The sequence below is a fragment of the Diabrotica undecimpunctata genome, chromosome 8 (assembly GCF_040954645.1).
Source record: "Diabrotica undecimpunctata isolate CICGRU chromosome 8, icDiaUnde3, whole genome shotgun sequence".
NCBI lineage: Eukaryota > Metazoa > Arthropoda > Insecta > Coleoptera > Chrysomelidae > Diabrotica > Diabrotica undecimpunctata.
Window position 1 is genome coordinate 25,625,626 of NC_092810.1, and position 15,023 is coordinate 25,640,648.

The 15,023-nt window shown below is 34.5% G+C and overlaps 1 protein-coding gene across 2 annotated transcripts in view; it reads left to right on the forward strand.

The window, feature by feature from the left end:
- Positions 1–13,057, forward strand: part of LOC140447310 (E3 ubiquitin-protein ligase RNF167-like) — a 48,163-nt gene extending 35,106 nt beyond the window's left edge. For both annotated transcript variants that reach the window (XM_072539903.1, XM_072539904.1), the window contains exons 5-7: positions 3,687–3,861; positions 7,486–7,705; positions 7,790–13,057. In XM_072539903.1, the coding sequence (XP_072396004.1) occupies positions 3,687–3,861; positions 7,486–7,705; positions 7,790–8,066 (672 nt within the window). In that variant the 3' untranslated portion in view covers positions 8,067–13,057. The remainder of the gene's footprint in view (positions 1–3,686; positions 3,862–7,485; positions 7,706–7,789) is intronic.
- The last annotated feature ends 1,966 nt before the right edge of the window (positions 13,058–15,023 follow it).

The following is a 15,023-nucleotide window of genomic DNA, read 5'->3' on the forward strand; positions in this document are numbered from 1 at the left end:
ACAAGTCTTATTCCAGATATGCAGAGACGTCAACTGCGACGTATACGCACGTCTGGTTGATTACGAGAGAGCATTTGATCGAGTACAGATCAAATAGTAAAAGAAGCAGGAATTAACAACCAAGATCTGAAAATAATTAGAAATCTTTACTGGAATCAGACAGTAAATCTCAGAATTGAAGGTGAACACACTGACTATGTGAAAATCATGCGTGGGGTGAGGCAAGGCTGTATTTTGTCTCCTCTAACCTTCAATCTGTACTCTGAAAGAATATTTATCGAAGCTTTGCACGAAATTGAAAAAGGTATTCTACTAATGGTTACCGGCTAAACAACATCAGATATGCAGATGACACCATAGTATTTGCGGACAACTTAGAAGACCTATAAGTTTTTATGAACAAAATCACGTATTACAGTCAACAATATGGACTTAATATAAACGTTAAGAAGACACAACTTATGATAATTAGCAAGAAAAGGGTAACAGAAGGTCAACTCTACGTCAACCAATCCCCTGTAGAAAGAGTGACGCACTACAACTACCTCGGCATCATAATAAATTAAGAATGGACCAACAACCAGGAGATTAGAGCACGCATCGGAAAAGCTAGATCCACCTTCAATCGGACGGGGGCTTCTTGAAGAGTCACATCCTCTCTCTTGATACAAAAGTAAGAATGCTGCGATGCTGCGTCTTCTCTGTCCTTTTTTATGGTGTTGAATCGTGGACCTTGAACGAAGATATGTACAGAAAACTGGAAGCATTTGAGATGTGGGTATATCGGAGAATACTTAAGATCCCGTGGACTGACCGAGTCACAAATGAGGAGGTCCTCAGAAGAATGAATAAGAACCGAGAGGTACTGACCACCATCAAATCTCGAAAGTTACAATTCTTCGGACATATTATGCAAAATGAATCTAGATATGCTCTCCTTCAAGCCATCCTGCAAGGAAAAATATTTGGAAAACGAGGTCAAGGAAGAAGAAAAACATCTTGGTTAAAGAACCTCAGAATCTGGTTCAATACAACATCTGTGCAGGTTTTCCGCGCTGCTGGAGATAAGATAAATATTGCCATGATCGCCAACCTTCGTAGCGGATAGGCACATCAAGAAGAAGATAAAAGAAATATGCACACAGAAATCCCTCCCCAATGATTGGAATATTGGAATACTTTGCACCATATACAAAAAAGGAGATATCTTTAAATGCTCTAACCACAGAGGAATAACGCTTCTAAATGCAGCGTATAAATTATATTCCACAGTACTATGTCACTGTATGGCACCATATGCAGAACGGTTAGTAGGAAAATACCAGGCTGGTTTCAGAGGTTCAGATTGCAACCCTGAAACAAATTTTGGAAAAAAACACTGGAATATGGCATTGATACTCATCACAAATTTATAGACTACAAAGCAGCCTCTGTGAATAGAAGAGAGATGTTCAAAGTAATGAAAGAGCTAAAGCAAATACGTTTGTAGCATTAAAAGAATCAGCTACAAAATGGGTTTAATAATAAAGACCAACAAAACGAAGTATATGAAAATAAGCACGCAACCACAAATCCTACGACCACTCGTTATAGAAAACGAATAATACTACTAACAGCAGAATTTGCACGGCCAACAGATGCTATTTTGGACGCAATCTCCTCCTTAAATCCACAATTATATCGAGAAATACAAAATTAAAACTCTACAAACCAATAAAACGCCCAGTCCTAACATATGGTTCAGAGACTTGGACTCTAACAAAAAATAATGAAAACATGTTAGGATGTTTCGAAAGAAAAATACTAAGGCGAATCTATGGAGCGGTAAATGAAAATGGTGTCTGGAGAAGACGATACAACTTCGAACTCTATAGAATATAACAGGAACCGGATATCGTATAAAACATATTAAAATAGGACGTCTGAGGTCGATAGGACATGTATTGCGAATGGAACAAAATGACCCAGCTAGAAAAACGCTCCTTGATAGACCCACTGGCCAGAGAAGAAGCGGAAGACTCAGAACAAGGTTCCTTCATAACATCGATGAAGACATGAGAAATATGGGAATACGTGCTTGGCGGAGAAAGGCGATGGATAGGTTGTAAAACCAGAATGATAATGATGATGATGATTTTAGTTTATATCTCACTGCCATTTCTCTCTGAAAGTCTGTTCTTTGTTCGTATAATGACATGTTTTATGAAAGGCAGAATTTTTGATCAAAGTTACTAACCTAAGAGCGTAGGCGAAAAATTTCAGGCCAATGCTTTTTAAATGCAATCATTTTTTTCGAATCCTGAGAAAACTAACAAATATTTTTGAAAAATTTAAACGCAGAATGAAAGATTACATTATTACCGAGGGCCGAAAGTCCCTTAGAATAATATTGTCCCCCTTAGTCAATATTATTATTCTATATACTTACAGTAATACAAGTAAAAAGGATACATCCCAAATTAAAATTAGAAACAGAAAATAGAGGGGGTTAAATTATGTAAATTTTCTTTCTACATAATCAGCACAAAATGCTTTTATATGTTCCATATATAACCAGTTTTTCTACAATTGGCAGAAATACCTAGTTTTTCTTTTTATATAATACTTATACATCCCTGTTTTCGTGGGGCTGGGTCATCCCTCGTCATTTGCTCAATTTCAGAAAATTGTGCAGCAAGTAACTGTGATGTTCTCTATATACGCATATTTAGGGCTCGTATTTTCATATTTTTCTGGACTAACGCAATTCCTAAAGACTTCCTAAAGAAACAATCGACGAGAAAACCGAAATTCTGCATTCGTATTATTGGATCTCAGTATATAATAAATGCATTTATAGCTGCAATATTAACCAAGCCATAGTACAAAACAAGAAACGCCCACCCACGGGTGGGGTCTGTCAGGATACTTTTGCAGGTAGCGATTGAAGAGATTCATACAATTTCACCAAATTATGCTAAAATGTACTATTCAGTGCTATTAAAAGGTACACCAAGTCTAGGAAAAAAATACAAAAAAAAATTAAAAAAATTAAGCAATTTCATTTATAGTTGTACTGATAGACCCCACCCGTGAGAAGGAGGGTTAACAGATGAAAATGCTACGTAGTACCATCTACTTTATGTTCCAGAAAATGTGCGTGTGTGTCTTTGAATGGGTGTTATTTCTCTCTACAAGTACGTTTTCCGTTAGATATGGCGCGTTTTTGCCTATATTTAACGAACAGGTTTTATAAAACCAATTACAGAAATTCTGGAAGGTATAGAGACAATCTTTTAACGATTAAAATGTAGTTCACAGACATACGTGGAGGCTATTTTCTGTTACATAAAGCAGATGTTACTGTGCAGCGTGTACACTTTTGTAAAATGAGAAATTTGTTCAAGCATCCTGCCTTTCATCACTGTCTGATGAAGCCCAATTTAGGCCGAAACATTCATTTTGTGAACGAAAGTTTGAGACAGAAAGAACAAGAATTCATGCCTTCAGGTGCAAAATACGCCAACGCTTAAAAAATAAATCCATTTTTGACGAAAAAATTTTTTATTTTTATTTGCCTATCTCAAAAATTAAGTGAAAAACCCTTACAAGATTCAAAGAGATTGTGAGAATTTAAAGTGTTTACTACCTTTACTACTGTTTACTATCCTTAATTCTTCTTACTAATAATTTTTACGTAATTACAGATATGGAAATGTATAAAAGATAGAAGACGACTAAGGAGAAATAGACTGCCGAAATCTGTATTAAGACAAATCCCGACACACAAGTTTCAAAAGGGCGACCCCTTCGAAACGTGTGCTATTTGTTTAGACGATTACGTGGAAGGAGAAAAATTAAGAGTTCTTCCTTGCAACCATGGTAAACCATTTTTATTTTTTCTTTTATCACTACGAGGGTAAACTAAAATGTCTCCTTTAACTTTAGGTAGGTAGTGAAGACAATGAAGTTTTTAGTCCAAAGAGATGCATTTACTTCTGAAAGTAGTTTCGCTTTAACTCAATAATGTTGTATTTCGGTCAGAATTGGCAAAAATTTATTTATTTTAATTAAATTATTACAGAAATATTAAACAGATTGAGTGCTAAGTAACACTCGAATAATATACGTGACGTTATGAATATGATCAATGGTATTTCTTTTAAGAACGAGCTCTTATAATTGCGGCCTGAATTTTATAGGAATTTGTGTAGGTGGCGATTATCTGTTGGTGTTAAAACCAACTGTATACCGTGTTTATATTTATCGTTTGTGAATAACTTTGAATATTAAATTGTACATAACCGAATCTATAAACAATGCGAAACGATATATTCATAAGCTTCATAGACTTCGAAAAAGCATTTGGTAGAGTAAGACACGATCTACTATTAGAACGTTTGCAAGAAGTGGGATTTAGATGGTATGGACACCAAACTAGTAAAGAACTTGTATTGGAACAAAAACGCCAGAGTTAGGATCCAAGGTTCCACGTCCGCAAAAGTAGAAATTGGGAGAAGAGTTAGACAAGGATGTGTTTTGTCACCCCTGTTATTTAATCTTTATTCCGAGGTTCTATTTAAAGAGGCACTGTAGGATTACAAGGATGACAAGGCACTGTGTATACCTGGATGATTTGGAAATCCCGAGAAAAACTTATTACCGCCAGCTATATGGGTAAAATACTACTTTTAAATTGTTATAAGTTTTGCCTTGTTGTAAGTCATTACCTGAACTTAGAATGCTGCCGGCACACGCCGACTAATCTAGAATGTCGCCGAATTATATCGAAGTTCTGAGGCATCTCATAGAAATCCACAGATCTGTGTCGAATGTATTCCATCTATAATATAAAAATGAATCGCAAAATGTGTTGGTAAGCGCATAACTCAACAACGCATGGACAATCTTAACAATAATTCTTTTTTTAAAATGTTCCTTGATGTCTAAGGATGGTTTTTACGGCGAGAAAAATTCGAAAAATTTCCGGAAAAACCGTAAACCAGCCCTTTTCTTTTTTTCCATACAAATATTTTCTAACTACATGTAGAGTCAATTTGAACTTTATTGCTATTCAATAAAGTTTATATTAAATTACAAGCACTCACTGTTGTCTAAACAATATAGGTGTGTTTCTAACGTCGAAGAGTCAATTTGCGCTTTATTGTCGCTGCACAAAGTTTAAATTCAATCAAATGTATGTGTGTGCGCGTTCGTGTGTATGCGTGTTCGCGTTGGAGGATCTAATGCGTTCACACAAAAGTGATAATATCGTGAACCCGACCAAATTGAAAAGTCAAAAAATGTAAGAGCTATAGATTTTATAGGCAATATTCTTTCATTCTTTGTATCAATACGGATTAGAAGGGAAAATCCAAATATACAAATAAGCGAAGAAATTTACAATAAAGCATTGATTTCATTTGAGGACATGTGCTTGATGATGTGAAACGAACTATTATTTCAATTAGACCTGGCCGCGCCCAATCGTCCAATGCATAATGCTTTTAACCAAGAGTTGCACCGAGAAAAACTGTAGGATCTCAACACTTTGAAACAATTAATTCAAACAAATCTTCCACTATTGAACGAACAACAGAAGTATTTATTTGATACACTTATGAAAGTAACAAATGATAAAACAGGAGGGATTTACTTTTTAGCAACAATTCGTTCACAAAATAAAAAAAATGGAACTTGCACTCGCTTCGTCGGGAATCGCAGCAAATTTGCTTGAAGGTAGTCGAACATTCAGTACTAAAATTACCATTAATCATGCAAAGCAACGAAACTCCAACCTGCAACATTTCGAAGAACTCTGCAATGGCAAAGGTTTTGCAGCAATGTAAATTGATTGATTGGGATGAATGCACGATGGCACATAAAAAATCTTTGGAGGCTTTAGATAGAACCTTACAAGATCTACGGAGCAATCATAACCCATTTGGTGGTTCAATGATTTTATTAGCAGGAGATTTTCGTCAACATTGTCAGTGATTCCACGATCAACGCCAGCTGATGAACTCAATGCATTTTTAAAGTCCTCCAATTTGTGGAAACATGTCAAATTTACACTTACGCAAGAATGTGCATGTCAAGTTGCAAAATGACCAATCTGGAGACATATTCTCTAAACAACTCATTGACATTGGTAATGACAAATTTCCTATAGATACCTTGACTGGTTGCATTAACTTTCCTCAAAGTTTTTGTCAGTTAACTCGATCAAAAGATGAACTTATTCAAAAGGTGTTTCCAGATGTTGCTCAAAATTACAGAAACCATGATTGGTTTAGCGAACGGGCTATATTGGCTGTAAAAAACATAGATGTAAATGAAATAAATTTCAAAATTCAAGAACAAATTACAGGCGAATTGAGGATATATAAATCAGTTGATTCGGCTACTAACCAAGATGATGTCGTCAACTATCCGCCTGAATTTTTAAACTCGCTGGATTTACCAGGATTGCCACCTCACAATCTTCAATTAAAGGTTGGATCGGTAGTTATTGTTGAGAAATATCAACCAACCGCGTCTTTGCAACGGCACACGGTTAGCGATAAAAAAATTATTGAACAACGTGATAGAAGCAACTATACTGAAAGGAAAGTATAAAGGAGAAGACGTTTTGATACCACGCATCCCAATGATTCCGACTGATATACCATTTGAATTTAAACGACTACAGTTTCCAGTGCGGCTTGCTTTTGCTATGACCATAAAAAAGTCCCAGGGGCAATCATTAGGTGTTTGTGATATTAATCTAGAAAACCCATGTTTCTCACATGGTCAATTGTATGTTGCCTGTTCCCGTTTTGGAAAACCATCAGATTGGTTTGTATATTCACCAGGTAATCAAACAAAAACATTGTATATCATAAAGCACTACAATAAAAACAGATTTTTGTTAATAGTTATGATTCACTTGATTTACAATAAATTGATTACTGAAAATACTTCGTTCATTTCGTACGTTTTATTTCATTATTCTTTATTACATCGGTTATTAACCCTATGTTAATAATAATAATAATAATAATAATAAATTAATTATCTCTATGTTTTGTCATTGAAGCATCCACTTTATAAATATTTGTCATCTTTAGGTTCCCACTATCCCTTTAGATTATTTTTAATCAGGTTTGAACCTTAAGATCCCCTCTTAGTTTGAAGCCCTCTGGCAGACATCCCAGTCGGGGTTTTTAGTGGGTCCAAAAGGATGGCCAAAGTTCGTGGAAGCGAAGATACTTAGGTCACCCGAGCTGACCCTCACACACCGCCCTATCATCATGGTGACGGTTCTGTTCAGGAGAATTAAAGAAATAAACTGCCACATTCCAAATCTATTTGACAGAACGAAGTCTGTCCGCTAGTTTAATATAAAAGACTGCTTGATATGATTGAAGAGTCAGTTATAAAATAGATTTTACGTTACAATATATTGTCTAATTTATTAAATAAGGGGTTGTACATTATACTTCTTGTAATTTATTATTTTTCCAGCGTACCATATGAAGTGTATAGATCCATGGTTGACGAAAAATCGACGAGTATGTCCTATATGTAAACGTTGTATTTGGGGCATCAAAGAACGACGTTCGGAATCGGACAGTGATGATACAGATACTGACGATACTTCCCCGTTAATCAATCCACGAAACAATACCACACAGGGGGGTACTTTTCAAGAACAATCTGAAAATCCATTCCAAAGAGCTATTAGGTACGTAATTTAACAGATCATAGTTATCATTGGTAAAAATGTGCCTCTGTTTATATTAAATTATTCGAGTATACGTTTGTTTAGGTCCATATCTCAAACTTCTGGAGCAGCTACGACGAACTTCGTGACGGCGTCCGGTCATCATAGCATCAACGGAGACTATCAAAGCCTTGACAGCAGTTCAGAAGTGACCACTAACTCCTCAACGACGGACACTACTGAAAGCGACATGCACAGCTGTTGCAACACCTTGGAGGCCTCGAGCAGTCACAACAACCCTTTCTCTGGAGTGAATGTTAGAGTTGTTCAAGCGGACGCTGTTAGTAATAATTCAAGTTTGGACGGTGTGGTTCACGCGTAACTGTTTGTTTTGGCGAGATGGTAGCTGCGTACGGTGGTTTAGGATTGAACATGTGTTTTGATAAACAACTAGAAGGGATTGCAGTTGTTCCGAGTCTACATGCATGAAAAGTCATAGTGCCTCGTCGAAAACAACCATTCGGGATTCTGTAAGATATTATATGCTTAGGATTTATTATTTGTTTGCGCATGCGTATTTATACGTACATGATATTTTGGAACAACGTTACTTTCTATCTGATATGCCAAATAATTCATTCGGTATTTTTAACAATTTGTTTCTTTTAACGCTCATTTTCAAGGTGTTAATTAATGGTACATTTTATAGCGCAAGTCCCAAACCACCAAATAAGTCTACTTATATTATCGACTGATGTGTATTCTTCACAGTTGCTTTAGTAAAAACAGTTTTTTGTATCAGCATCTTGATTAACGATAAGTTCTTTTATATTTTAATCTTTTGGTTCTGGTAATCCGGATCCGGATAATTACGATCGGTGTTAAATACAATAATTCAAGTCAAAATCTGACAATTCATGGTTAAATAATAAATATACACTTTTTCGACAACTTAGGAGATATTTGGTACATAATATTAAATAGGTGTTCGTTAAATAATTCTTTAATTTGGATGTGTGCTATCAGTAGTCTAACAATATAGTTTGTACACTTGAAAAACTCACTCCGGCGATGAAACCTCGGCTAAAATTAGTGGTTCTGTTGAGAGGATTCTTAGAATATAAAACCGCAGGAAGAAGTGTCTGCTCTTCAAAGTGTTGACTAGAATGGAGGAAACCTATTGCGTCCACAAATTTACAGGAAAATAAACAACCTTTGTAGATCTATTGTGCCCTCCTTTGTCACTTAAAGCTACTCATCCCACCCTGTTCTCTTAATGAGCTTTCACAGACTTAATATGGACTCATGCTTTTGGTTTTTCCTCGCCAAGTTCTAAATACCGCAGCCTTGTGAGGTTTTCACACTGACAAGAATTCCAGAGCGGTTTCCTCTTCTTCTAGACAGAACCGACAAGTATCCTTTTATGTCAAGCCTATATGACACAAATGCTTATTGAGCCTACAATATCGTCAATAGCCCCACTATCACCCTGACAGTATTTCGATTGTGGGCCAGTAAATCTGCTGTGAAATCATTAAGTGTCTCAGTGAACTCTTTAGCTTGGTGAATTTCTTCGTCGTTCCAAAGACTTTTCTTGCCCCCGTTTATCAATGGTTGCTGTTTAGTGTCTGTTCGTTACCAAAGCAGGGCTTTCGGATCAATTAATGGTGCAAAAGTGCCTACTCGGACCAATTTATCAGCCTTTTAATTGCATACGTAGCCGTTCTGCCCTGGAACCCAGGCTACTGTCGATATATTCCGACTTCCAACCTTCCAAACAGTCCCACACATCTTTTAGATCAACCTGCATAGAACTGAGGGCTGTTAAAGCTGCTTGACTATCGGGGAGATCATGATTAAGCCAATCTCCATTTGCCATCATGTTGTATAGCGGTAACTTCTACCCGAAATACGGTTTCAAATGTTCCCAAGCGTAACCGGAAACCTACCCTTGGACTTGTGCTGTTTAGGAAGGGGAGGTTTCTTGCAAAATAAGTTTTTAAAGTTTGCTCGGCAATTTTATTTGCCTAGGACCTCAGAACAGAATAAAAAAACAGTAATACAATTTTAGATAATTCTAGTGACAATATAAAGATCACATTATCATAATTTGAGTTTATTATGTCAAAGTGCGAGTGCGTGTAATTTATTGCAGTGCATAGCCAGAAAAATAAATCAAATTTTTATAAATCGAATAACAAATAAAAACGTCTTTGTTAGTACTGATAGCACCGTGATTTTTTCACTTTTTACAGTTGAATTAAGAATTCAACTTTAGTCTTGCCCAATTGTTCTTATTGAACGACAAAATTCTAAAGAAATTTGAAGGTTTGTGTGGTTTCTAGTCTTAAAATAAAACAAAATTATATTTTTTACAATAATTCGGTTCAGTTTAACGGCAAACAAAAATAACAGTATACGTTCGCAGCTTTTTGACTTATAGTTTGTTTTTTTTTTAAATATAGGTATTATACTTTAATTTAAAGCGGATATATATGTACGACAATTTATAAGTTATTATAGTAAGTCATTTTTTGTTTAAAAAGTGCATGTTCTGATCAACTTGATGATAAGTTGACGGCAAGCTGCAATGTAGTTTTGAAACAACTATTTATTATGAAGGTGTTTCGAAGTATTAACAATTTTTGCTATTTTTTTCAACTTAAACCGTTGATATCTCAGGAAGTAACATTTACGGCAAAAACCAATGTAATATTTGGACTTTTACCCTCGACTTGCCTTGAGGTCAACTGTCACATTAAAATTGATTACAATTTTGAATTTGTCAATATCAACCAGTATTCGACATTTTCCATATCTTAAAGCTGTCGTACGTCTAATACTGCTTTAATGAATATTTCATTTCAATTTTGAATACTTCATATAAATATTTTTCAAATATAAAGAGCATCGACTATAACCTACAATAAACATTGTTTACAAGGTTTTAGATTTATTTGATAAATTATTTGCTCTTTCAAAATGTTCGAAACATATAAGATGATGTAATGTCATGGAATGCTGTGTTTTGTGAGTGAATGACAGGGAATGGACAGCCGGAGTGTGACGTCACGGCGGTCATATTGTTATTAATACTTTCCAAACAAAAGTTGAAATGCCCAATCTCAAGGCTTTTTAATTTCTATAAAGTTAAAATTTTGTTTCCTCTGTTGCTTTTTCTTCTAAGTATAGTGTTTTTTACGATAATACCTTCATATTTCGGTGTTATATTTATATAAAATATAGTTTAAAAGTTTAAATTAAAGAAATTCTAACCTTATTTTATTGATACATGCATTTTATTGCTTTTTTTTTATAAACAACATGCTTTATTATTTACACAACGTTGTCAAATTGTTGTAGTAACGGTTAGAATACTTAGATATTGCAAAAAGCGGAAAGATTCTGTAAAAAAAATGGAAAATAACAAAAAATACAAATTATCCACACTAAACAAGGTTTGTTTGGAAAGTGAAACTGACAGATGTCAATAAAATCTACGTCATCACTCCGGCAGTCTATTACAATCATACTGAAACGTAGGCAACCAGTTATTCTATGCAAACTGTAGGCATTTTGTTGTCTTTTTTTTTTGCATAACGAATTAACTAAACGTTTTAAATACTCGTATAGGTATCCTATATTTCTTAACCACCGCTGTCTACATTGATTTGTGGTTGATTGTTCTATTTCTCAGTCGACTTACTGGTGCTAGATATGTTAAGTCACAAATAAACCATTTTGTGGTGGTTTATCACAAACACTTATTGTTTGTTCTATTAACACGTATTATTTGTTCTTTTTTACTGTGAACAACCACATTATCACTACAAAATGGTCAATTTGTATTTTTTGGCATATTATTTGTAGTATTTTTTTGATTTATAATAATGTACATATATTTAAGCATTGTATTAATATAGGACAATTGTTTTGGAAACACGTGTAGTTTGTTGTTGGCGCCGGTTAATACCAGCAGGATTAAGTTTTTGGACTCGAATCGATTAATTAATATTTTTCCCTTGATAATCCCTTGGTAATCCAGTAAGCGGCAGTTATGAAGATATAATACAATACAAGTACCAGTTCAGACTTTGTATTTTCTTCGTACTTATTTTTTAAATGATTACCATATGATTGAAACCATTATTTGCCGTAAAACATGACATTTGACATACAACGTGACATTCGACATAATACTTGACATTTGACCTAATACTGGACATTTGACATAAAACGTGACATTTGGCATAAAAGGGACATTTGGCATAAAACGTGACATTTGACATAAAACTTGACATTCGACATAATACGTGATAATACACGCCTTCACCAAAAAATGGCGCATCCACCAAAAATGGGGCCAAAGGTCAAAGTGTACTAAAGTGGCTTCCTATCTGCTATTCACATAGACGCCTCACTTTATAGACGATCTGGATAATCGAGTCCAAATAGTTTTCCAAATAACAAGAATTCCCGGATGTTTTTAAACTGTTGTGTCAATCGAATACTCAGTTTTCGTTTTCTACCGCCCAATCACAGCAAATTACTACCGAATCTTTGAGAAACTCATACATTTCCTTGTTAGCAAATATTTCTGATACCGTTAAGACGTTATGAATGATTGTCTGTTTTTGTTTGGAAAAATTATAAATTCTATCACTTCTCGTTCACCATATTTAATTTTTTCAACTGAAAATTCTTTTGTTATGTATCTTATTGTCTGAATACTTATTGTGATGCTTCCATCCAATTTTAATGTACATACATATAGATAACCATGCCTAAGTTAACTATAATCCACTTGAAAGCAAAAATTCTTATCGAAAAATTTCTAATACTTGCTAGATATACACGATGTCCCTAATTGGTATGTTTTGCAAGGAATACCGAAAACTAGAATTATAGCTCAGAACAATACATACTATATTTGGTCAATCTGGCTTATTCCCAAAAAAATTGTAAAGTCTGTACTGTGTGTAAAGACAGTGTTACTACTTACTGTTTTTCTCCACTTGTGACACTTCTGTAGTAAATTCTTCATACTGGCGCTTACTGCATGTATATATATATATATATATATATATATATATATATATATATATATATATATATATATATATATATATATATATTTAAGTTCTTGTGAGCTGGATTCATATATACCATAGCTAAATATTTTAAGTACCTTCTTTATATCCGAGCTCGCGTGAATGAAATTGGAATGTGATTTTTTTATTATCTAACTAATACACTACACTTACCCTTTTAGTTTTAGGAAAGACAAAATATTTTGTAATGTAAGTATAGATTTCGTGATTCCAGTGTAATATATGATTTTAGTAAATATTAAATATATTATAATTGTTTAAACTGGTTTTTGATTTCTTTTAATACTTTTGGCGTATCAAAAGGATAAAGACGATAGTCACCAACGCTTCAGTCGATTCTAGAAAAACATTTTTGCCGCTAACATATGATACAGATAAAGTAGACTCGAGGTTTTGTCGATTTACATATCGAGGTTTTTTCCTTACCCACACAGACAGGGTATATCAAGGCACGGACAGACAAAGTATTGTTTTTTGATAGCAGTAAAATACTTATGGCAAATCTGAACCTCAAATGCATACAAACAATGAAATCGGATATTCGCCAGTATTTTAGGATAGCGGAGTGGGTAAAATGAAAACGTAACCTACGGCATTATATCTGTTACGAAAAATATAAAAGGTGGTGGTTATCTGCGAGAGAAAAACAGATGATCAAGTCAGTAAATAAGGGATTACATAGAAGAAATGGGGAGATTTGAAAAATTTTCAAGTTATGACAAAGCTACTTGTATTGAAGAAATACCTATTTATAATATGTATCACCTTAATGTGGACATATGATTATTATTAACATTTGGCTTAATTACAATAAATAATTTTATGTTATAAAAGGATTAGGAGATAAAAAACAGCCACAAAAACTACAGAGGTATGAAGTTGTTAAATACTACGCTAAAACTTACAACTAAAATTTTACAAGTGCTAATAAATCAGAGGATAAGTTTATCAAATGAACAACAGGGTTTTCTTAGTGAAAGTTCGTGTACAGATGCAATATTCGTTGTAAAGCAAATTACTGAGAAATCACTAGAGTATAATAGACCAGCATTATTGTGTCTGATTGACATAAAGAAAGCGTTTGACAGAGTAAGACTCAAAGATGTAATCCACCTTTTGTATAATAGAGAAGTTCCCCTAAATATTATAAAAACTATAGAAAACATCTACCAAAACAACAAAATGGAAGTCAGAATAGATGGACAACTTACAGAACCTATAGAAATAGGCAGCGGAATAATACAAGGAAATTCATTGAGCCTCATGCTCTTCAATTTAATCATGGATGAAATTATCAAAGGAAAAGGATACAGAATGGGAAACAAAGAAATGAAAATACTCTGTTACGCAGACGACGCAATATTGATAGCCCAAGATGAAGACAGTCTGCAAAGACTGGTCCACAGATTTAACATAAGAGCAAAAGAATTTAATATGACGATCTCATCTAAGAAAACTAAAACAATAGTAGTCAGCAAAGAACCAACCATATGTAATATGGAAATTAATAGCATCAGTATTGAACAAGTAATGGAAATAAACTACCTGGAAATTACACTGTCTATCTATGGAGACCTGGACAAAGAAGTGAGAGTGAGAGATCAAGTACAAAAAGCAAATAGACTGGCAGGATGCCTTAATAACACTATATGGCTAAACAGACACATTAACACTTAATGAAGTCAAGAATTTATAAAGCTAGTGTAAGAAATATGCTTCAGAAACAAGACCCGACACAGCCACAACGCAAAGGCTACTATAAACTACAGAGATGAGAGTATTGAGAAGAACTACAGGAAATACGCTGAGAGATCGAAAGAGAAGTGAATACATTAAAAGAAAATGTAACGTACAGTGGAGACTGTACGTTACAGACAGAGGAGACCCGTGTCGTTAACATAGCAAGAGATGTCACCAATCGACAGAAGAAGTATCGGACGACCGCGTAAAAGATGGAGTGACAACCTTCCATAGAGGTATTAATCCGTCAATGACCAAGCAAAATTGCTTATAAAGAGGAAGAAGAATTTTAGGTTAGTAGTTAATAGTTAAACGTCACTAAAACCGCGATCGTCGATGAAATCCGGTAACTCAGGGATTCAGTTGTTTTGCTATCAAAGTAAAGTTATTTAGTAGTAGTTTTTTTCGACAGCGAATACAGGAATTTTATTACATCTTTCGGTGTGAGATAAAATTCTGAAATCGGTCTAATTCCATTAGATTATCGA